Raw genomic sequence first — 23,813 nt, forward strand, 5'->3', positions numbered from 1 at the left:
GATCCTTGAGACTATTGTAAAAATGATAGAAATCGGAAACATTATTGCAGTAGTTTCCAAACTTTTTGAGGTGACGTTGTATCAGTACTTTTTGGCTTTCCAATGATAAAAAATAAATCCTATACGAATTCAAGCAGCGAGTGTTATTTCGCGGTACTAAAAGGACTAAGATTAAATCCCATTAATATTCTTACATCAAATGCCGTTGGCGGCGATATAGCGCATAAATTACGTTATTATTATTATTATTATTATTATTATTATTATTATTATTATTATTATTATTATTATTATTATTATTATTATTATTTTCTCCACTCTTTTCCCAGTAGGCGATATAATATACGGGTTACCTAAGTATATCACTTGGCCTCTCTGTTTTTCCCTTAATTCTAGCGTTTGCAGAAAGTTTCTTATAGTTCTGTGTATATCCACTATTTCGCTCTTCTGTATTTCCTTTATGACTTATTTTTGAATTCAAATTGCTTCAAGTGAATTTTTCAGCGTCTTGTGGACAACCTGTATGCGATATTACTACTTGTATTATTTTCACATTTTTGTATTTCATTGTTCTTTTATATTTTGGGCTAGCCGTTTGTATTTTGCCATTTTTTTCTCTGCATGCTTTCTGCAAGTTTTTTTGTGTTCGGTATTGTGATGTCTATTAGATACACCTCTCCCTTCTCTTTGCTTATTACTGTGATATCCGGTCTGTTATGGTGTACTTCATTGCTATTATTATTATTTAGAATTGTAACAAAGATTTCCTAGGGCAATTATATAAAAGTAAGAAAAAAAATCTTATGTATATAATTAGAACTATATACTGGAGGTATTATATCGAAACATTTAGCTTTCGAATCACGATCAGATTGTCGTCAGTGTGCAGGGAGATTTACAAAGCTTCCAATGATGTGTTACTCCTTTGCCATTTTGGGTATTTTGATGGAAAAACGAATAACCAGATAAATTGGGAGAAAATTTCAAGAAAAGGAATAAGACACTTAATAAATAGGTAACCGGATAAAAATAATATTTCAAAATTTTCTGAGGTCAAACTTCTGTCTCAGTCAGCTGGTGTATATAACAGTAGTTCAGAATATATTATACTCGAAGTCACTGTAGGTCACCAGACATTGCTTTTGAGTGTTGTGTATCGTCCCCCCGTACATCCTTCATAAACTTTGTTGACGATATTGCAAAACATTTACCCAATTATCAGCATTCCATAATAATGGGTGATACAAATTGGGATCTTTTAACAACGAAAGACGAAGTCTTGCAATATCGGGATACGATCTCGGGCCTTAACCTTGCTATCTGTCCTCTTGGTCCAACCCATCACATAAGGAACTCAGAATCATGGATAGATGTGATACTGGTATCCAAGGAAGAACATGTAATTAGCCACGGTCAAATCCACACACCGGGCATCTCGTACCATGATATGCTATATATATCCTACAAACTTCGAGTTCCGCAATATAAAACTAAATTCACATCATACAGAGACTTTAGGTACATGAATGAAGTAGACCTGAACATCGACGCTGCCTGCTTGCCGTGGCACTTGATAAACTGCCTCCCCACAGTTGACGAGCAGGTAAATACTCTAAATTCTTTAATAATAAATTTGTATGATAGACACGCCCCTATAGTTAAGAAACGTGTTTCGCGACCACCATCACCTTGGTTAACCGATGAATTACGTTCGTTAATGGCGCGGAGAGATAAAGCTTATAGAGCATACAGGAAACATGTTAAAAATAGTGATCCTTCCAGTGATAGCACAATAAATTCCAATACAAAATTCGAAAACTATAGGATATTAAGAAACCGTTGCACTCAAGAAGTAAGGAAGGCAAAACGGCGCTTTGCCTATGAAATACTTGAATTCGAAAATAATGGAGCAGTTCTTTGGAAACGACTAAAAGTATTAGGTGTTGGGAGAAACATAGCCAAGAACGCAGTTAACTATACGCCAGATGAATTGAACATTTTTTTCTGTCAAAGCCATATGATACCAGCCTCCATGAAACTGCAAACAATGAATAATATTGTAGCCTCGGAAATTAACTCTCTGTTCTCGTTTTCTCACGTACAGCCTGCACATGTTTTAAAAGCGATCCAAAGAATTAAATCTAAAGCCACTGGTACAGATGATATTTCAATAACCATGATTAGGAAAATCCTACCGCATGTACTTAATCCTATCACTGACATTTTTAATTACTCTCTTGCCACAGGTACTTTTCCCACAGTATGGAAACTCGCTAAGGTCCGCCCACTTCCAAAAAAGAACAATGCTGATAATATTGCAGACTATCGTCCTATCAGTGTCCTTCCCGTGCTTTCAAAAATTTTTGAATATATTGTAAATGATCAAATTCGGGAATACTTAACAACAAATAATTTATTGGATACATTTCAATCTGGTTTTCGAAGTAATCATAGCACATGCACTGCACTAGTAAACGTAACGGAGGATATAAGATGGGCTATTGATAACATAAAACTGACGCCCCTTACTCTACTTGACTATAGTAAGGCATTTCAAACGATTGATTTTGACATATTACTTCAGAAATTATCATTATTGTTTAATTTTTCTGAACCAGTGGTTAAATGGTTTCATTCTTACCTTCACGAACGTAAACAAAGAGTAGTGATCAATCAGGATCACATATCGACATGGCATTGTATCAACAGTGGAGTGCCGCAGGGTAGCGTACTAGGTCCCCTTCTCTTTGCCCTTTACATTAATGATCTCCCTAAAATTCTCACATATTGTAAATACCACATTTACGCTGATGATTTTCAGTTATATGCTTCTTTTCCCCAACAAGATATTAATAATGCGATTGAGAAAATAAATACCGAGTTAAACAAAATCAGTGACTGGTCTACGGCTCATGGGTTAAAATTAAATGCAACAAAATCGCAGTGCATCTTAATTGGCTCCCAAAGAATTATTTCTTCTATTAATATCTATCAGCTCCCAAATATAAAATTGTCCAATACTGTTATTCCATTCTCTACAACTGTCAAAAATTTGGGAGTCATACTAAATCAACATCTCTCCTGGTCAGATCAAATAAATGGAGTTTGTAAGAGAGCATTTGGTGCCCTGCATACGTTAAATCGACTAAGAAATTTCTTACCAATATCTTTGAAGATCAAACTTGTCAAGGTACTGGTGTTCCCACATCTTGACTATTGCGACTCAGTCTATTCTGATCTAACAGAAAATCAATCAAAGCGCTTGCAAAGAGTCCAAAATGCCTGCATTAGATTTATTTTCAATATAACTTACAGGGAACATCTCACATCTTTTTATAAAAAACTGTCATGGCTGACGGTAGCTGGAAGAAGAAATTTACATAATCTTACCCTATTGTACAAAATACTGACTACGTCAGAACCATCGTATCTAGCCCGTAGATTTTTATATTTATCTGACTTTCATACTAGAAGCACAAGATCACAAGATAATTTCTTGCTCTCCATACCCAGTCACAATTCTGATTCATACTCAAAATCCTTCACAGTAAGTACTACACGCCTCTGGAACAGTTTACCTCAATTAACACACAACGTTTCCACAGTTGCCAAATTTAAAAAATCTGTAAATTCCCTTCTCTTAAGTAAAGATAAGGATACTGATAGCACATGAGGCATCTTCGTTTTACCAGACTATTAATAACCCACATATGAACACACAACCAATAGGTAACCTATGCTAATTTGTACAGCTTATATATTCATACTTCTTTTACCGCTATAGGCAATATGCAATTTAGATTTTCTCCATGTTATTTTGTTTCCTCTATTGTATGTTATTTTCAATTTTTGTTTTTGAAGTGTTTAACCATTTTTTTATTTTAAGTAGTATATTCTCTTTTTATGTGGTTCAGTACTTTTCTTATTGTAATTGTTAATATTTTCTATATATTGGTGCTTTTTTTAAAAAAAAAATATACATAATGTATGCACGTGGTTAAGTGCTCGGAGAAGGCTGCAGAGCCTTAACTTCGCCACGTAAAAGAAGTCATAAATAAAATAAATAAATAAATAAAATTTCGAGCTATATTTATACCAAATAGAAGAGAAAAAGCTCTGAAGATCATGGATTGATTAATGTTTCCGTTAACATCAAGAAAGCAGTTAAGAAATAGACTCTAAAGCAGTATAGACTCTAGAACTGTGTTACAGTTTCCTGACCGGATTAGGTATGGTTATAATTTAATTTAAGTTTTCCGTAGTACCATTCTTACTCTCAGTGGGGTTATGATGCTGACAATTTAGTAAAAATGTTTGGGAGTTGAGAAAAGCTGCGAGGCATGTTTGGAATTAGTAGGAGAATCGTTTAAGCCATACACGTATAGTTCATTATAATTAACTTATTGTCAGTATGTAATATGTAATTGATGTAGTGCGTATTATTGATCAGCTATATTAATTCAGTTGCAGAACACGAACCAGCTGCAAGATGCTTCATGCCCGAGAGAAAGCTTGGAATCCCATACTTCGTTTCATGAACCAGGTACTAGATTTTAGAACAGATCATTAGACCATTTAAATAAAGTAGTTATACTTGGATGAGTAAGGAAATTGATTACATATTTGCGCAATATTATAAGGTATCAACACTATTATTTCGGTTGCCTATTTGCAACCAATTTGTGTACAAAATCTAGACTAGCAGAAATCTCTCCTGGCCACGACCTCGCTGGACGAAATCATACGTAGGACAAAACCTTGCTGGGACATCTCGCCATAGCAATTTCTTTAGTATATAATGTACAAAATATATCTGTGTATATAAACATTAAAATAAAATATATTCTCATTGAAACATTTAACCACATAATAATAATAATCAACGCTTGGAAAATACTTTAACATAATAAGTTATTTTAATAACTTTACAGAAGGAAAAGAAAGATACCTTAGAAGTTAAGATGGACTATTTATCTTAAAACGTACTAGATTTCTTACTCTTAAATGGATACACAAAAGAACTATGGAATTTTGCAACATTTAAATATCTTCAATACCAAAGGAAGATAGCTTAGAAGTTAGAATGGACTATTATTTTGAAACGTCCTTGTAACTCGTAACGGGATAGACTACTAAAAATGATATGAAAACTAACCATTTTTCTTTTGCTCGTTTTCCGTAAGTGAAAAGAGAGAATGAAATGCAACTGACCAGAATAATAGATAATGTTATTCTACAACCGAGAATATGAATCAAAAGAATTTTCAGTGTTGCCATCCATAGAAATTACAGTGTGGCCAGAATATGAATTGCCCAAAAATGTAGGTTAAGGCAGCGACTAGAAAAATGAACTCAACGGTAATTGATGACTTTATTTTGTATTGTTTGTTATTTTGTATTGTTTGTATTGATTTTCGCTTGCGTTATTTTGTATAGCGAGATTTTGTCTTGGGAGTTTTAGCCAGGCGAGATTTCGTTCCGTAAGGTTTTGATAACGCGAGAATTTGGTTTGCGGGTTGTGATTGTCAATGTTTTGTCTACGAGATATTGTCTGTATACCCTGCATCCGTCTACATTCCCATTTTAGAAGGCGCTGGGAATCCGAAAGTTCAATGTTATTGATTGCAAAGCTAGTATCCTTGGTGTATAATGTCTAATTCTGAAATTATACAATAGCTTTTACATAATTGAAATTATAGAATCATGGAATTAGTATTAATAGGAGCGAAATTATGATTATGGAATGTTGATGTTTTGGTACAGAAATTTTGCATATGGTCTTTACAAGTGGAGGAGGAGAGTAGGAAAGGGATCATTTTCATCAGTTTGTACATTAGTTGTTTCAGACTTCGATTTACTAAAATTTTACTGTATAAATTCAGGATCACACATCACACATCAAGGATAGTATCTGTGGAAGAAGAGATAAAACATTTCGATTCTAACAGGCTTCTGAGGTGAGTCTGTGCAGATGGTTGCAAATAGGCAACCAAAATAATTGGCCTGATAAATTAATTCACTGTGTAAATATGTAAGCATTTTTGTGTTTTTTATTTATTAAGAGTACACACTGCACGAACTTCAACTTAAAGCGATACTTATTTAATTTGACTACCCTTAATTAAGATAGAAAAGAAGGAAAGAAAATATGATATAAGATGAGTAACTAACATACAGAGTAATAAAAGTATATGCAGTAGAACTTTCCTTAACGGACACCTGTCGATAACAGGCAGATTTTTGGGCCTGGTAAAATATATGCATTATTCTTGGATAGGACTGTCTTTTACGGACACTTAAATTACATAAAAACAGCCTTCTTTTTCCCCGAACGTTCAAGCAAGCTTTTCATAATGGATAAATATTATCCTCAGTTCATATACCCTTTTCAGTTTAATATTTCGATCCGAGACCATGTAGTAATTAGGATGTATAATGTTGTGTTGTGTACTTTTGTCAGGTAGTTTCTATACTTCGTTATGTTACTATTATTTATTTATTATTGTTATTATTATTTTGTTTGTTAGTTGCTGCAACTTCAAAGTCTCGCCGCAAACTTACTCCGAAAGAGCGTGCGGCTCAAGATAGGTACATAAAAAGATATTTCTGTCCTCCTGGATATGGGAATGCGTTCGAAGACTTTCCCCTTCGAAAACCAAATAATATCACTGACCAGGTAAGTATTTAGAACTACTCATGTACTTGAACATTAATTAATGTTACTCTTTTACATAAAGATGATCGGTTTATATCCAACAAACTTCACAACGCTGCTGTCGTGTGAATATTTGCACTGGAAACATGTAACCCTTGTCATTGTCAATGTAATATATCAGCTTGCAAATGTCACAGTGCTAGCGGAATAACACCAAAAATGAACGGTTATTGTGAAGGATACATATCATTACTCTTTTTTCACACACATTTCTTTGTATAACCAACTAGAGAAACTGTCTGAGAAATGTTTAACCATGAGAGTGACCACAGCTAAAGAGATCGTGACCAGAAGAACCCAAATGGGTACCATGCGGAAATATTAGCCAACAAATGTGATCCTCAAGAAGTTACCATCAAAAGTGTCCCCTGAATTGCTTCGTAGAAATCGTAGACTGACAGGCGAGGAGAATCCACCTTCCGAACCTGACGTGATTTAGAGGCTAAATGTGGCGCAGTCCACTGCCAACCATGTCATTTGCTTCATCTTTGTTGTAATGTCGATTTAAGGGCCAGGTCCACAACCTCTTCCCTCATCATATTTCTGAAAGTAAGACAAACAAACAGTACTAGAGATATGGAGTTCCTCGGACAATCTTCTTCTCCAATCACTATTTTATATTGAATTTATAAATAAAAATTTCATAAATATATTTTACGAAAAAATACCATGCCAAATTGTCTATTTCTAAATTAGATTAAATTATGTATGATTATAAGGTTTCTGATTAAATATTTTTCATATAAAATTCTTAATTTTGTTGTTTTGAACATATGATGTTTACAATTGAACAGCGCATAGATCTTATAAACCAAGAAGAAAATACCTGAAAACTATAACTACTCTATCTTTACAACGTATATTTTATTTAAAAGTCTCAGATACATTCCTTGAAATATTGTTTAAATCATGAAAATTTATTAGAAAAGAAAAATAATATATACTTTGGAATGTGTGTTTATGATTGTCAAGACACATACACATATACAAATTGCTTTAGTATGTATTTACACCGAAACAGATGAGAGCAGTCTTTAAACAGCGAACGAAGAAAAGAAAGCAAAAGTTAATCTTCGTTACCCTATAAATGATAATGTTAGCTACATGATCTGTTTGGAATGTAAAAAAACAAATTCATCCCTGTTTTCTAATGGTATACACCCTAGAAAGACAGAAACACAAACGATTTGTCACACTATATCATAACAAATGACTGTCATAACTTACTGCGTGAAACACGCATATAAGCCGAGTTTCTTTTATTTATTTATTTATTTATTTATTTATGGCCATTCGCTCTGGAGAGAACGAAATCAGAATCTCTTAGAGCTTTGTCAAGTGTTTGCTTAGAAAGACATCGGCTCCTTTAGCCTGATATCATTGTACTTATGAAAAGCATCACCATGTGGTCTTGTTAGACATGCATTCGAAAAAATTATCATATTTACGCCTAATATTTTCAGGATGGAAATTTTCACCTTCGTAAGTTTCAAAGTCATATATCTAAAAATAAATATTATGTCATTGTTCTAAAAAAAAGGTTAGGTACTGGCATCATTAATATAAAAATCTCAAATTATATAAACGTTAATATCTCCACCATTTATTAACATATATAAACATTCAAACGTATGTAGAAATTAGATTCAGAAGCGGAATTTCTCCATATAATGACGGTTGCCTATATCTAACAATAAAATTACAAAATTTAAATATTTTCGTTATTTATAACGGAATTTCAAATATATACTGCTCATAAAATACCAAGATTTTTATAGAGTAATATCTTTTCCAAAACTCAGAATAACCGCGTAAAACTTTCTCGAGATTTTTGATTTGGTACATTTTGGCTACTTGAAGACCGAATTCAAAAATTTAAACGGCAATCGATAGTCCGAGCATGCATGCTGTGCATGTTGTAGTTTACTCCCTACTGTACGTTTGTTCCATCTGAAGTATTGTTGTTGTAGCACATTTGTTCGTTTCATTGTACAGACCCCATAATTTCTCAAGTTTACAGCCTTATATTTGCCTTATTTGACAACACTGATAGCCCACCTTTGGTTATTGTCTTCTATGTTTTATGCCAATTGTTTTAATACCATAAAATCGTATACGTTCCATTTGAAAAACTATATGTTGAGGTGACAACACTGTTTGTGTAACAGTACTGTTGTGTTCTTGATCACGTGTCACCCTCTCGTAGGTATCAGATTACCTCCACACATATTTCATTTTCTGCTTTCTTTCCGGCGTTTTTGGGGTATAACTCGGCGCAGCCTCACCCGATCACTGCAAGGCATATGTATTACACGTAGCGGGTGAACAAGGTATTTCCGCACCGAGTGACTATCGCCGAGTGCTAGTGATAATTAGCAATCCACAATTAGTCAGGTACCAATTTTCATAAATTTCTAGCTGTCACGATTCGCATACGTCTCTTGTAAGAATAATATAACGAAAATCGAATATTTTAGTTTTCGTGACTTTTATAATCATAAAAAAAAGAAAAAAAATCTAAATTGTATATATTATTCAATTAGATGATAGTTACAAGTGAGTAAATTGATAGTGGAATCTTCTATTAACTTAGTTTTCAATTGGAAATGATGATTTTTAAACTTGTTTATTGGTCATAGTTTAATTCAAACAAGCATCTATTAATTTCAATTATCAATTTGTGTTATCTTGAATAAATTTCGTTTAAGGTTCAACATAAACTTGTTTTTTTTTCCTAGGGAAGTTTTTAAAAATTTCATTTCTTATAGGTTCATTTAAAAATTAACTGGTGCATATATCCATTGGAAAGGTCTTTTAAACCATCATAACGCATAAACAATTGATTTGTCTTCATCTCTTTTAACACTTGCTTTGTGTCTTACTATACCTTTATGGTAATAGGGTTTTACTGCCCATCTGAATGCACTAATACTCTATTATCAGATTTTCTTTGAACCAATTTTCATAAGGTTATCTCATATGGTTTACTTTTCTCTGGATGTAAATTAATAATTTTTAAGTTTCCTTGTTTTAATTATCAGGTCCTTGGAAGAGAAAAGGTGACCGGATTTTTTTTCCTAACATCAGACAGGTCTGGACAACACGTAGATACCACGTTTTGCCCTGGTTCTCCCTTAGTATTCTCAGTTTCTAGATAAACGAAGATTCGTCCTTGCTATCTTGAAGTACTTGCAAAACTTTCAGCTTGATTTCTCAACACCTCGATTTCAGGATTCACCCTTTCTTTTCCAAGGTCCTGTTATGATGCCATTACTAATTTATTATATAGAAAATATTTTCTTAAAAAAATGTTCATTTTTATTAACACAAAATTCTAAAGTTGGACAATAATCTTTCAATCCAGTACATTTAATAGACGACCCATCTTTAACTATCTAATCTATTATTTTATCTATCATATTGTTTAGTAAACCGACGAGGAGAAACATTTTAAATTCATTATTTTCGACGAAAATACTTTTCCGAAACTTACTTTTTAACTTTCCATCATCTCAAATTTATATTTTATTTCTAATTCTTTCAAACTAATAACAGGTTTTGTTTAATATTTCCAATGTTATTTAAGAAATCAATATATTTTGCCATTATTTATTTTACAGAGGATCTTCATTTACGACTTCTTGGCAATATATAGCCATAATCAATACATAACATTACAACATAATTAAAATTCTTTAATCACTTTATCATTCTTTGAATCATATGACCGATTAAAATCTCGTAACAAATTGTATTTTTAGCTATAGTTTCTCCAAAATCTACAACAATTTTTATATTTGTTCTTTTCTTTACAGATGCACTCTTTTTTTTTCTACTAGAATTGAAGACTTGAAATGCTAAATGATCTAAGTGCCAAAAAGTGGTGTTCGAGGAAACTAAGAAAAACATTGCTACTTTCACAATATGAAAAAGTTTAATGCAGATAGTTCATTCTTTTAGCAGTTATTACAAATGCTTAGAGCTGTATTGGCTCTTAGATGTCTTAGCAGGGCATTGGTATGGGGACAAAAATCACATATAAGCGACAAAAGAATATTTTCTAGGTTTGGCACTTTGGTCATTTATAGAGACACGATTTTTTGGTGACACGCGAAAATGCGAAATGTATCAGTTTTGTATGAAAATGTTGTGTACCTAAAATAGATGTTTTTTCACTACTTGTTAGGCCATATAACGCTTGCGATTAAACGCGAAATTTTTTTTCAAATTAGGGAAATTTGCAATAAGTCTTCATATTCCACGAAATTTATGCAAAAGTGACAGTTTTTCGACGCTTTTACGATTTATTCATTACCATTATTTGGCAATTACTAGCAACGTGACGAAAATTTTTATTTTTGAGAAAATAGACTATTATGAATTTTTGAAATTTTACATGCAGTTACAAAATGAGCTCCAAACGGTATTTACTGGTGATGTGGATAGTGTATTAAGAGTGTTGCGAAGTATGTTAGATGAGCATTCAAAAATCGCATCTTAAGACCTTAACGTACATATCAGTTTCAAATGTTGATGTGGAGAGGACTCTCTCTCTTTTTACAATAGCATACTTACCGACAAAAGAACGCTAGAAAACGTTGAAACAATGCTTACGTGTTATTTGCATAAGTAAACTGTGAACACTAAAGTTATTATTTTTCTATTAATGTTCTCTCTGGGTGCTTTTTTCTTTCTTTGCTTAAATGATGCTTTTATTCAATGAGGATGCTGTGTTATTTTTTTAAAACTCAAATATTGTTTAATATAGTCATGCATGAGTTCATGTCATGATGATTGATGAGTGGAAATTAAAGTGAAATAAAAGGTAACTAACTGTAATTGCCAAGGAAAATAGTGTTCTTACATTGAATTTTCATTCAACGATTTTATCCCGCTTTACGCATATTTTTTATAACGAAATTACGAATTTTTATTTACCACAAAATCGTGTCTCTAATCATTTAGCATCTCAGGTCTTCAATTAATGACACACATTAGCCTATTTTTAATGAATTAGTCTGGTCATGATACATTACTATTTCTACACATCATTCGACATGATACATCTTCATATAGCTACGAAATTCGTTACGGTGCTATCCGCTACCCAGTGTCGGCAACCTTTCACAAGTTCTTGCATACAAAGCTCTTTTAAAATTCTTACACATACAAAATTCTCTTAAAATAATTTGCACAGTTCTTACATAAAAGACTTTTTTGAAAATTACTACACACGCACGATTCTCTTAAATATTCTTTTACATAATTATTACATAAAACACACATGCTTTCAAATTGTTACACATAATTCAAGTTTATCTTAAAATTCTTGCAACTCTTACACACAAGTTTCTCTTAAAATTCTTAAAGAAACAAGTTTTTCTTAAAATTCCTGCAGGAAACCAAAAATTCTCTTTAACATTCTTACACACTGTTCTCTTACAATTTTTACACACAAATCACGTACAAATATTCTCTTTATACTTTCGTGTACATTTTACTATTTTTTATTTTTAATTTTTTCTTACAATTTCTTTTTAAAAGTCTTACTATCTTTTCCCCCCTTACAATTGTTTTAATTTGTTATTACTGTTTTCCAATTGATGTGCTTAGTTTTCTTTTTTCTTTAATAAATATGGAGCCAGAAATTAATAATTCTTAAATGTAATATAAGGGAATCTATGGAAAGTGTAAAACGTTTCGAAAAACGATTTAGATTTGCAGTTCTTCAGGAAAATATATAGGATAGCAATCGCTTAAGTGATGTAGGCCAGATAAATCACGCACAAGGAAAGGAAGGGAAAGGAAAGGAAAGAAAAGGAAAATAGACAATTTAACACCAATTTCCAATCCGCTCTGCGACAATATTATGCTAGTAAAAATAACTTATATTTCTGATTGAGAGAATAAAAAGAAAAACAACAGGTCTTCTTCTAAAGTCGGTCTTCGAGGCAATTTTAATTAGTATTTAATATCCAGATTTTCTAACTTTTCTCTCGTTTTACACGGTTTTAAATCCCCAAAACTATTTTTCTTATCACAAGAATCCGCCTGATTTAATGGCATTAGACAAATTGTGGACGTGGATTTTACACAAATTGAGAAAAGATATGCAGAACCAGTTGTACCCTATAAAATTGAACCTTCTAATATATAATTGGAATATTTATTACAGAATTACCGGAGAATTTAGAATCACTTAAAAAGGAATCCTACTTTGTTTTTGACTTAGATATCACACAACACTTGGGCGTGTTTATTAAGCAATACATTATTTCGTATTTTACAGAGAATTAGTTTTTTTGTTTATAAGGGAAGTAGGAGAATATCGTAGAGACTTAGATCAGAGAAGTCGGAAGAAATTAAGAGGAGTTTAAAAATTATAGTTAAGGATGATCATACTCTAAGAATCGATTGTCTTCGTTGGAATTCTAGAAACTGTCCTGTGAAAATTTATAACAAATTTGTCTGCCAACTCACACGGTCAGGTGTTTAGAAAGTAATCGGAAATACTCTAATTTAAGTGATTATTTTATGATGTCTCAACCGAAGATTACAACACACGCTTTCTTCTCGTGATGCACAGGAATTTGGAATTACCAGATTGGAATCTATGATTTATAACGATTACACTAAATTTTGTAAACTACAGCAGAGTGTTGATCCTGTTCGAGACTGTTTAAAAATATTGAATAAACATAAGTATTTAATAAATGGAGCATTTTACAAGTTCCTATTCATAAGATTTGGGAGAAATTAGCAAATTGAAGAACAGTTTTTGTGTGGTTAACGAAAAGGAAAAAACTTACAATATAATTATTGGGGAAATTTTACTACTAAAAAATTAACCAGAGTCTGTGTTCGATAACATGGCATTCCAAGCAATGCACAAAAGCAATACTGCTTATAGTTTTAATTTGTTGCCTGTAAATATAATACGTGTTGAACAACAGCAAAATTCCAGTAGTTAGGTAATTGTGGAACGTTTGTGTTACTTAAAGAGTGGGAGAACGCTTATTTCTAGATCTAATTTTTGTTTAGTTCTATTTCTCCAGAGATTTTCATTTCTAGTTTAGGGCTGGTGCAGACCGAGAAGGTTAGCGTGGAAGTTCTCAGAAAACGGGTTAATTTATCACATTCACTTAAAACATACAAATTAAAAGAAATTAATCCTGTCTTTCCTTTATATCTTCGACGCAAATCTCTTAGAGACAGAGAATTACGAACATTAGCGTTAGGAGAGAAGCTCAAAACATTTTTGGATAAACAAACTAAAGAAAGGGACGACTATAAGAGATTAGAGGCAGTATTCGTTTTAACATAACAACAAGAAGCAAAAATATTGCCCTATTTCCGAAGGAGATAGCGAGAATTAGACTTGTTTACAACTTACGAAGTAATCGCTTTCTTTGTCAACGATTTTCTGTAATTACGTTTATGTTGGTGCATTAGTAAAAGACACACAAACTGGGGAGATGTGTGTTCGATTTATAAAGGAAATACCTAAAAAATAAATTTTTGGATAGCTACAGAAGAAAAGAGACTTTGATTCGTCGTTATAATTTTTGTGTCACTGTTTTTTTTAATATCCAGTTCAGCTTTCGACTGTGCATCATTTTATGTGGAAGTAGTAGGTTATCTACGAGAATTGAACTTTTTAAAATTATTTATCGGGTATTTATAAAATACAGTTGATGTAATCGAACAGAAAGAGAAGGAAAAGAAGAAATTCGTCATCGTTCTTATACATTTTGCTTTTAATTCCTTTTAGATAGATAGACAAGTGTATAAGAATTTTCCTTTTAAATGCTATAAACAAAGAAGGGAAGGAGAAGAAAAAGAGAATTTTCGCATCCTGTCTGGCCGAGAAATTTCTTATGCATTTCTCTAGAAGTTGTCTCTAATTGCTGTAATGTTCTGTTTCTTACGTATATTATACGTTTTACAAAAATTCCATTTGTTTAACCTTGGGTTTGTGTCTTCCTTAAAACAAGGAGAAAAATAAAATTATATACCTAGAGAATTCCGCAAATATCTAGTTTCCTCCAGTAACTAAAAAAGAAAAGCGAGTAGTATCGTGCAATGTTAGATTTACCAATAAAATTTTGTTTCGTTCTTCTTGTACCACTTTTCTGTGTTCCAACATTCCAAAGGGAAAAAGACAATAAGGTTTCTTATTTATTTTATTTTTGTTTATTTACGATAATTCCAAATACAGCTGAACGCCAGTTTACACAGGAAATTTAACAAATCTGAGATGAAAACATAATGCAGTAATAATAATAATAATAATAATAATAATAATAATAATAATAATAATAATAATAATAATAATAATAAGAAGAAGAAGAAGAAGAAGAAGAAGAATAACAACAAAATAACATCTAAGTAATGTCAAAAAGGATTGACAATAACTGACTAAAGTTTATTCACTAAAATGACATCGTAGTGCAGTTATTTGCACTTTCAGAATTAAATAAATCTACAGGTACACGTGACATTTCGTTGTATAATTTAGAAAGCCTATAGAGCAGAGAACGTAAAACTATTCGAAGTCTATATGAAATAAAGATATGTGCTACATGTTTGTCTGAATGGAATTCTGAAATATAAATCTGAGAGTAGCGTTTCGGTCCTGAAGTGACCATATGTGAGTTTATACAGATATTTGAGGTCACTGATTTTGTGACAAGTGTCAGGTAGTTGAATATTTAGTGTTTGTAACTGTTCGTGTTCTCTCCTCCCCCCCCCCCTTTTTTTAAACTCAATATTGTCGTAGAACTGGTCGGAAATTGATATAAATTGTCTATTTTTCTCTCCTTGTACGTAAATTATGTGACCTACATCACTTAAAAGATTACTATCCTGTAAAAATTTCAGAAGAAATGCTAATCCAAACCTTTTTTCGATACTTTTTACACTTAAAATAAGTTTCCTAATATAACACTTAGCTATATGTACGGTAGGAGAATTATTAATTTCTGGTTCTGTATTTATTAAAGGAAGAAAACAAACTTAAGCATATCAATGAGAAAACAGTAACGATAAAATTGACAACAATTGTAAGGGAAAAATAGTAAGAAAAAAAAGAAAAAATAATTTTATTTTTTAATAAGAAATTGTAGGAAATATTACAAAACAAAAACTAGTAAAAAGGACTCAAAAAAAAAAAAAAAAAAAAAAAAAGATTATATATAGGCGAGCTGTGTGAACAATGTTAAGAGAGCTTTGTGTTTGTAAAAATTTAAAGAGAAACTTGTGTTAGTAAGAACTGCGTATGAGAATTTTTGAGAAAATTGTGTGTAAGAATTGTAAGAATTTTAAGATATATTTATGTGAAAGAATTATATAAATGAATTTTCAAGAATGTGTATTTTAAGTAAGAATTGTCTACAAGAACTTTAAAAAGAACTATATTTGTGCGCGTGAGTAAGAATTTTTAAGAATGATTTTTTTATGTAAGAACTGTATAAAAGAATTTTAAGAGGATTTTGTGTGCGTAAGAATTTTAAAAGAGATTTGTGTACGAAAACTTGTACTCGGTAGCGGAAAACACCACAATCAAAATATACTAAATACAAACTACCATAAACAAGAAAATGGTAAAATGAAGGATAAAGTTAAAGGAGCAATTATAGAAGAGTTTGTCGGATAAAGATAAAAGATGTACTCAAAGCACCACAAATTGATCTGAGAGACAAAGACTAAAATAAATTCGATAAAGAAATATATTGTAAAAATCCAAAGGTACTAACAAAAATGTTGTATATGAAGAGCTCACTTTTAATGAATACAAATACTTAAAGGGAACGGGTTAGGGTCAACATTCAAACTCACAGCTTTACCCTCTTAATTCACATATCAGAAGTTTTGCAATTTAACATTTAACCCTTGAACTTCAGTAGGTCATAACTTTGTGAGACACGTGTCACCACATATTGATGGAGATGGTCTTCGTATTAACAAATTTTCTTGAGTATCTCTTAACACTTAGTGTTGCAACTGTGGTGATTAATTTTACTATTAGCGTAATTTTGTCTTCACCAGAAAGTGTCAGCTGATCTAGAAACTCTTGAGAATATTTAACATTTTTGACAGCATTTACAATTAGTAAAGTGTCTGAAAATAAGTATTTATTTAACAAACGTTTAAGAACGAATATATACACCGTTTTTAGGTGCCCGTCGGATATAAAGTGGTTCTATCCCACGCACTTTCTACACCTTTTGTTTCGAGGAAAAGGAAAAAGAAAGTATTTCTGCTGATTATTGGTCGCCATAATTAAACTGAAATGTAAATGAGAACAGATCAGTCACAAGTACCCCAAACAGCGTTACACTAGCATCTATCTTTTACGAGTTTATAAACTAGGAGCAGGCTCTAGTGGAACGAGAGAAAAATATGCTAGTCAGTCTATAAGACCATGGTAAATGGTAGACATTACAACGATGGTTTAACAGATTTTAAGAACCGCGATAAATCTCTCCAGGAAGCACCACGCACGGGACATCCTCAAGCCATACACAACAGACACTCGAGGCGACTATTGTGGTTAATAATGACCGAACATATGAACCACTGAGAGAGGAATTCATTTACAGTGTAGAACATTCTGCCAACTACCAGCTTGTGAACTGTATAAAGTGGGACGATCTATTCCACTGTGGCTTGGAAGAACACGAGCAAGTTCTTGTGTTTCTCTGTTGTCTCGTCAGGGAGAGGATTCGTTTCTGTACAGAGTGATGCCATGGAATAGGAATTCTTCATAATTCCGAGGTTCCATCATCATTTATTAGCTCCACGTGAATCCACTCACAAACAACGAAAACCATCACTGCGCCAGAAAGTTTTGCTTGTTCGGTGGGACTTCTTGGGATGTCGTGCATTGCGGATGCCGCGCCTGCCCAAAGTGGTTAATGTAACTATATTTGGATCAATTCGAACGTGTGAATCAAACTTGAAATCAAAAGCCAGTGCTTGCTTTTCTGCTTCAAGATAGCGAAAATCTATCTTGCTGAGATCACTTCAGGTACCAATGTGCATTTTGGTTGGGAAGGGGTAAAGTATCACTCATATATCTGAGTCATTGAAATAACAGATTTCCATTTGTTTCGTTTATATCGCTAAAAATGAGGACAAAAGTCACTGTCTGAACTATACATTAAAAATGCAAAATGGTTGTAGAAATCATCTTTTGTAGTCAGTTTTTATAATTATGTAATGATTATTGTGATTTACTGTAATTCTTTAGTTAATTGTATATCAATAGTTTGGTCCTTGGTTTTCGCTATCTGGACCACTGTACAGCGGTTTCAATGCATGGGCAGCAAAGGCCCTTACTTTGTCCTGTGTCCTTCTGTTAATATAATTCACGTTATATGATGGGTTTCAAGACCCCTGCTCTATAATGTATCCCACGCACTGGCCGACCCTTTGTCTAATGGCATAGATGGCATAGTGGTCTCCCAGATCTACTCTGCGTAGCTTCCGTAGTTATTCACATTCCACTAAAAACTATTACCGTTTAATCCAAACTTTGCGGACTCCTCCTGCCGACTATTATTTATTTTTAATTACGTCATGTTGTTGCATTTGCCTATGTAAGCCAAAACCTAACTTTTTTTTTTTTTTTGTAACTAACAAAGTATTTCTATTATATCTAAACTTACTAAGATTTACAGTAATAGAACCTTGAATATTGATGTGTCTGTGTTCGTGATAGTTGAATGGATGGAGCTGGTGTTGTAATTAATTCAACTATTTTTTTTTTTTTTTTTTTTAATTCCTGATCATAGTTTGCCAACTTCGACAGTGATGACTCTACTGGTCTACGTATCATTGAAGTACCACCGAGAAGTCTATTGAAAAAGAAGCGTCTTCATATACCTGCTAAAAGCCCACTTAAAAAGGATCAGGATCCCAAGAAAAAAAGGTTTGTTCAATCTACTTTTCTTGTTTTATTACTATTAACAGTTTAACATAAGATGAACTTTTATTTCGTTGTTATTGAAATCAAGAAATGGTGATAGAAATACTCCTGTAGAGTTGACTAAAATCTCCAGGCCGTGAATATTTTTCTTACATATATTTAAGCAATGCTTGTATCACTTTAAGAGAACAGAGCTCTCTCCGCTCATCTGGAAGCTAGCGTGTGTGTGGGGTGTGTGTGGGGGTGGGGGTGGGGGTGGGTGCACGCTGGTCCGGATTCGATTCCTGGTTGGAAAGCATTGAACATATTACGACGATTCAGAATCCATCTTAAACGCATTACAGGTCTATGTGTCCTATAGTGTCGATGCTGGAAACGAACTCTAAGCTTCAACAAGCAATAACTTCAATATAATTTGTGTTTATATAATATGATCTAGCAATTGAAAGATAAATCTGATTCTTCATTGTGTCGCATGTGTGTAGGTGGTACTGTGACCAGTGTCGTAAAATTTCCGGAAATTTTGAACCTGTTCGTAAAAAACAATTTTTTATTTCTTTCCGGAAAAAATTGAAAAAATAACAAAAATCTTTTATTAGATTAATTTTACTAGTAATGGAACTGGTATTTATTTTTTTTTCGAATTCGTGAAAAATATAAGTTGAGAAATTTCAAAATTGCGAATATTTAAAAGAAAAAAAAGCATTCGAAAATAAAACTACTGTAATTATTCTTGGAAATTAATAGTCTGCACTGATTTCCTTCATGTGCTTTTTAGTCGTTTATTCGTGGTTGTGCATTAATTACAGAACTTTTACAGTTGCATATACATCTACCACCATGAAACAGTTCTGTTCCAACAAATAGAGTTTGATAATTCTCCAACAAATAGGGTTCTTAAATGAGTTTGATAATTTTAATCAAATTACTTCTTAAAAAAGAGAGCAGTAGGCAAATTTCACTAATACTCTGCTCTAAAACATTTAATTACTGTTATTTAATATTCTAATATAGACTTTTATATAAACTTTATGTACAAAATTTTGTATGTAAACAAATACCTGTTTTCTAGTGCAATAAATTATCTATACAGAGGGCGTTTTAAAACAACACCGACAACGTTTGGGAGGAGATTCCTGACACCAAATTAAGACGAAAAGTGTATTTCAACCTGAGTGCACAAATGCTTCCTTTCGGAGTTACAGGCTGACGAAAACATTAGAAAAAAAAAGTATAATGGTCCTTAGCTCCAGAACTATGGTATTTACCATAGTCAGGTCAAGACTTCAGTTAGGAACTAATATGTGCGCTATCCAAAAATACATGTTTGAGAATCCCAAGACAGACACGCAACAATTTTTATAGAGGCAGTTTGTCTCGGGGCATATAATTTGAAGTACTTGTCAACTACTTCTATAAAATTGTTGCTGAAGTACTACAGGATTCTGAAACATTGATATCATATTTGCATAGGGCACATACTAGTTCCTAAGTGAAGTCTTGGCTCGACTACGGTACGTTCCATAGTTTCGAAGCTATGGACCTTTAAAATTCATTTTTTTTTTTTCATGTTTTCGGTAGCCTACAACTCAGAAAGGAAGCATTTGTGCACCAGGTTTGTATATACTTTTCGTCTTATCTTATTTTCAGGAATCACCTGTCAAATGTTGTCGGTGATGTTTTGAAACAACCTATATATGAAAATAAAAGTGACTATATTTGTAACTTAACTTTTGAACCACCATACCGATCTCGATAAAATTTTCAACATAGATGAGGTTCGGGCCTGGGATGGTTTCTATTATTTCATTTTGAAGATGCAACTTGGAGAAAGGAAGGGAAGAGATATATCGAAAATGACCAATATTAGTGTCGAATCCATAGTTTTTGGGGTCGCTGAGATGAACTATGACACTTCCGATGCCGTTTAAATCCAAATTCATCCCCGCAATTTAGGGGAGGGAAAAGGGAATATGTATCCCCGAAAAAGGGAGTTTAATCAAAGTAGCTCTCCCAAGAGAGAGAAAAGTTTTCAAATTTCCATGTTGCTCACCAACTTATTGTTGAAGAGAGAAATATATATATATATATATATATATATATATATATAAAGAATGATAATGGCCGATATTAGCGTCGAATCCATAGTTTTTGGGGTCGCTGAGATGAACAGTAACACTTCCGATGCCGTTTAAATCAAAATTCAGCCCCCCATTAATACTCCTAAAAAGGGAGGGCGACATCTAAAAGTAATTGAAAATGGCCGATACTAGTGTCGAGTTCATAGTTATTGGGGTCCCCAAGTTCATTAGTGTCAGTTTTGGTGCCCATTATGTCCAAAGTGAAACGTATTCTCCCCTTGCGAAGAACGGGTATTCTGCTAGTCTTTAATAATAACGAAAGGAAGTTTCACACGTTAAATTCTTTAATATATTTCTTGCTGCTCAAACTTACGCACTTGTACTGTGTTTATGTATAAATAAGAATTTATTATATTTATTATATTATATTTATTATTTAAATAATTTCACAGCCTTGTTTTATTACAAGTATAAACTCTTTAGTCCATGCAGAGGAGGGCGTGGTCAGAGTTGATGATGATGGGTTTTGGTGGGTGGTGGTTCATGAGGAGGTCGTGGGTCAGAGTGGGTCACGATGGTTGGTGGGTCAATGGGTCACATTCTCATTGACCCGCGCCATCTGTGATAAACGCCACTATGATCTTTACGTGTTTTGAAAACCATCTACGTAATTAGATGATATTTATCCAAGCACTTTTTCCAAACAAAACCTTTCAATAAAGTCAGATTTTTAATTCCTTATAGCTTGGTACTTTTCATTCGAAATACATCATAATATGGCCACAGCATTCTCCACTAAGGTACTTTGGATGCACATTGAGCCTAGTGATGTAAAATACTTGGGTATTTATTTCAGCGCGTAAACACTCAAGCTTTGGTTTTCCTCCTCCCTTACTCCTTACTTGTATCACTAAATAATCACCCAATAGACATTTTTCCCTCTAATAATTTAAGATTGAAGTTGACATATTTATACGAGGATAGCAAAACATATGTACATTTGTACAGGCAAGCAATTTGTAACTTTATGAATTAAATTTAAAATACTTTTAGTTCAGTGTCGAAAACTATATATATAGTTTGCCTGTACAAATGTACATATGTTTTGCTATATATATAAATCGGGAATTTTTAACTAAGCCGGAATCAACTTTCTCCAGTATATACTTCACCTAAATGTTAGTAGTGTGACCAACTACTAGAACGAAAAATCAGAAAATGGCCAAAAGCGGCATATTATGTTTTGCCATCGCTGTATGTATTTAATTCATAAGAACATGATTTGCTTTTTTTTTAAAAAATGTACATGCCATGTTTTGCCATCCCTTTATAGATATATAATTAAGTTTCACCCTTTTTTCCGTTAACTCTGCATTCCCTTTATTACCCCTAGCGGAAAGAAATTAGCCATTCTACTCCCATTTTATTTCATTTTTATTTTTTATTTTTTAAAGAAAATATGCTCCTGGAACGTTCAGCTAGCTGCTCGCTAGGATTCTAATAAGAGCCAACCTAACTTTCAGGTTTTTTACTGTGTAAACATATACAACTACGTATTCAGTTTGCTATACATGTTGATATGTGGACTTTTTTCTTTTCTTCTCTTAGGAATAAAGTTTAAATATTACTGTTTGTATCGGTGAACAAATACAATTCTATAATCTTCACTTACTTATATTTTGAAAAAATGAAATGAAATACTTAGTTTAACGTCCCACGATTGTACATCGAGGCTAAGGGAGGCGGTGGTGATAAGAAATGAATGAAATAATAGAATGAAGAAAATGGGAGGAAACTGAAAAAAAAAAAAAAAAAAAAAAAACAGAAAACTCACGCACACGATGTTTGTCTACCACAAAACTAACGTAGCTCGAGTTGGGATCAAACAGGAACCCCACGTACCAGAAGTGAATGTTCTACCATCAAGAGCCATCGCGGCCCTATAATTATTTTCTAATATATATAGATTACGAAGGAACTAATTCTACATACATATATACAGGGTGTAACATAAATGCATGGCCAAAAGTGACAAGGTGATTGCGGACATGCAAATAAGTAAAACTGTTCCTATAAACATGGGTCCGATGCTGCTTCGTTTGTGAGATACAGGGTGTTCAAATGTCGAGTCCCTCCAAAGGCTCTCTACGGGAACTTCCTAATTTTATGTGTGGTATAAACGAACACTGTGACCTCCATCGAATACCTTTCTGAATTACTAATCTTTGGAAACATGCAATAGTTGTGATCTATGAACCGTTGTTTACTACTGTGAGCCGTTGACTTTACACTTGGACGCCTTGTCTTTCGAAAACGAAACGAAATCTGCCACATGTTTAGGAACGTTTTGATGTTAGCAATCATATGCTAATATGTGGACCTCTAGTGCTAGTTGAAAGCATAACACTTTGTACGAGGTTGGCAACACTGACAACCCAATGACCTCAAATGTTGATTAGTTTCATTCTCTGGGTTTGTGTAAGTGTATTTGCACAGGCATAATTCCACTTGATTGTATTATTCCTATAATATTGAACATTTCCACTCACTTTCCCATGATGAGCTATTAGAGCGACTCGACATTTGAACACCCTCTATTTCGGAAACGAGGCAGCATCGAACCTATGTTTATAGGAACATTTTTACTTATTTGGATGTCCGGAATCACCTCGTCACTTTTGGCCATGCATTTATGTCACACGCTGTATATAAGTTGCACGTTCAAAGTACAAAACCAGGTATAGCATATATATATATATCACCAAGTAACGCATGGGATATGTAAAGCAAATCAAAATATTACAACCATGATAAACGTTTTAAATGAAGGGACTAGGATGTAAAACCGAACTTCAACTAAACGTTACCGTCCGCCTCCTACTCAGAATCAACAGTAAAATTCTATATCGCATTCCACTATTTCTCCTGGTTTAATCTGTTTCATACCAACTGCAAGTAATTGACCTCTTAATGACGCTGATCATGGTCGTTGTAATGGGGAAATATTATATTTCTTATTATTATTTTTTTTTTTCAGAAAAACTTCAGTTATATAATAGATATGTTGGTTATCTTAACCTCTCCATTT

The 23,813-nt window shown here is 33.0% G+C and overlaps 1 protein-coding gene across 1 annotated transcript in view; it reads left to right on the forward strand.

The window, feature by feature from the left end:
• Positions 1-23,813, forward strand: part of LOC145679466 (uncharacterized) — a 312,009-nt gene that overhangs the window by 271,923 nt on the left and 16,273 nt on the right. The window contains exons 27-29 of the mRNA XM_081750046.1: positions 4,465-4,543; positions 6,528-6,676; positions 18,511-18,647. Coding sequence (XP_081606172.1) covers positions 4,465-4,543; positions 6,528-6,676; positions 18,511-18,647 — 365 coding nt within the window. The remainder of the gene's footprint in view (positions 1-4,464; positions 4,544-6,527; positions 6,677-18,510; positions 18,648-23,813) is intronic.

Source organism: Thermobia domestica, chromosome 2 (assembly GCF_964235325.1).
Source record: "Thermobia domestica chromosome 2, izTheDome1.hap1.1, whole genome shotgun sequence".
NCBI lineage: Eukaryota > Metazoa > Arthropoda > Insecta > Zygentoma > Lepismatidae > Thermobia > Thermobia domestica.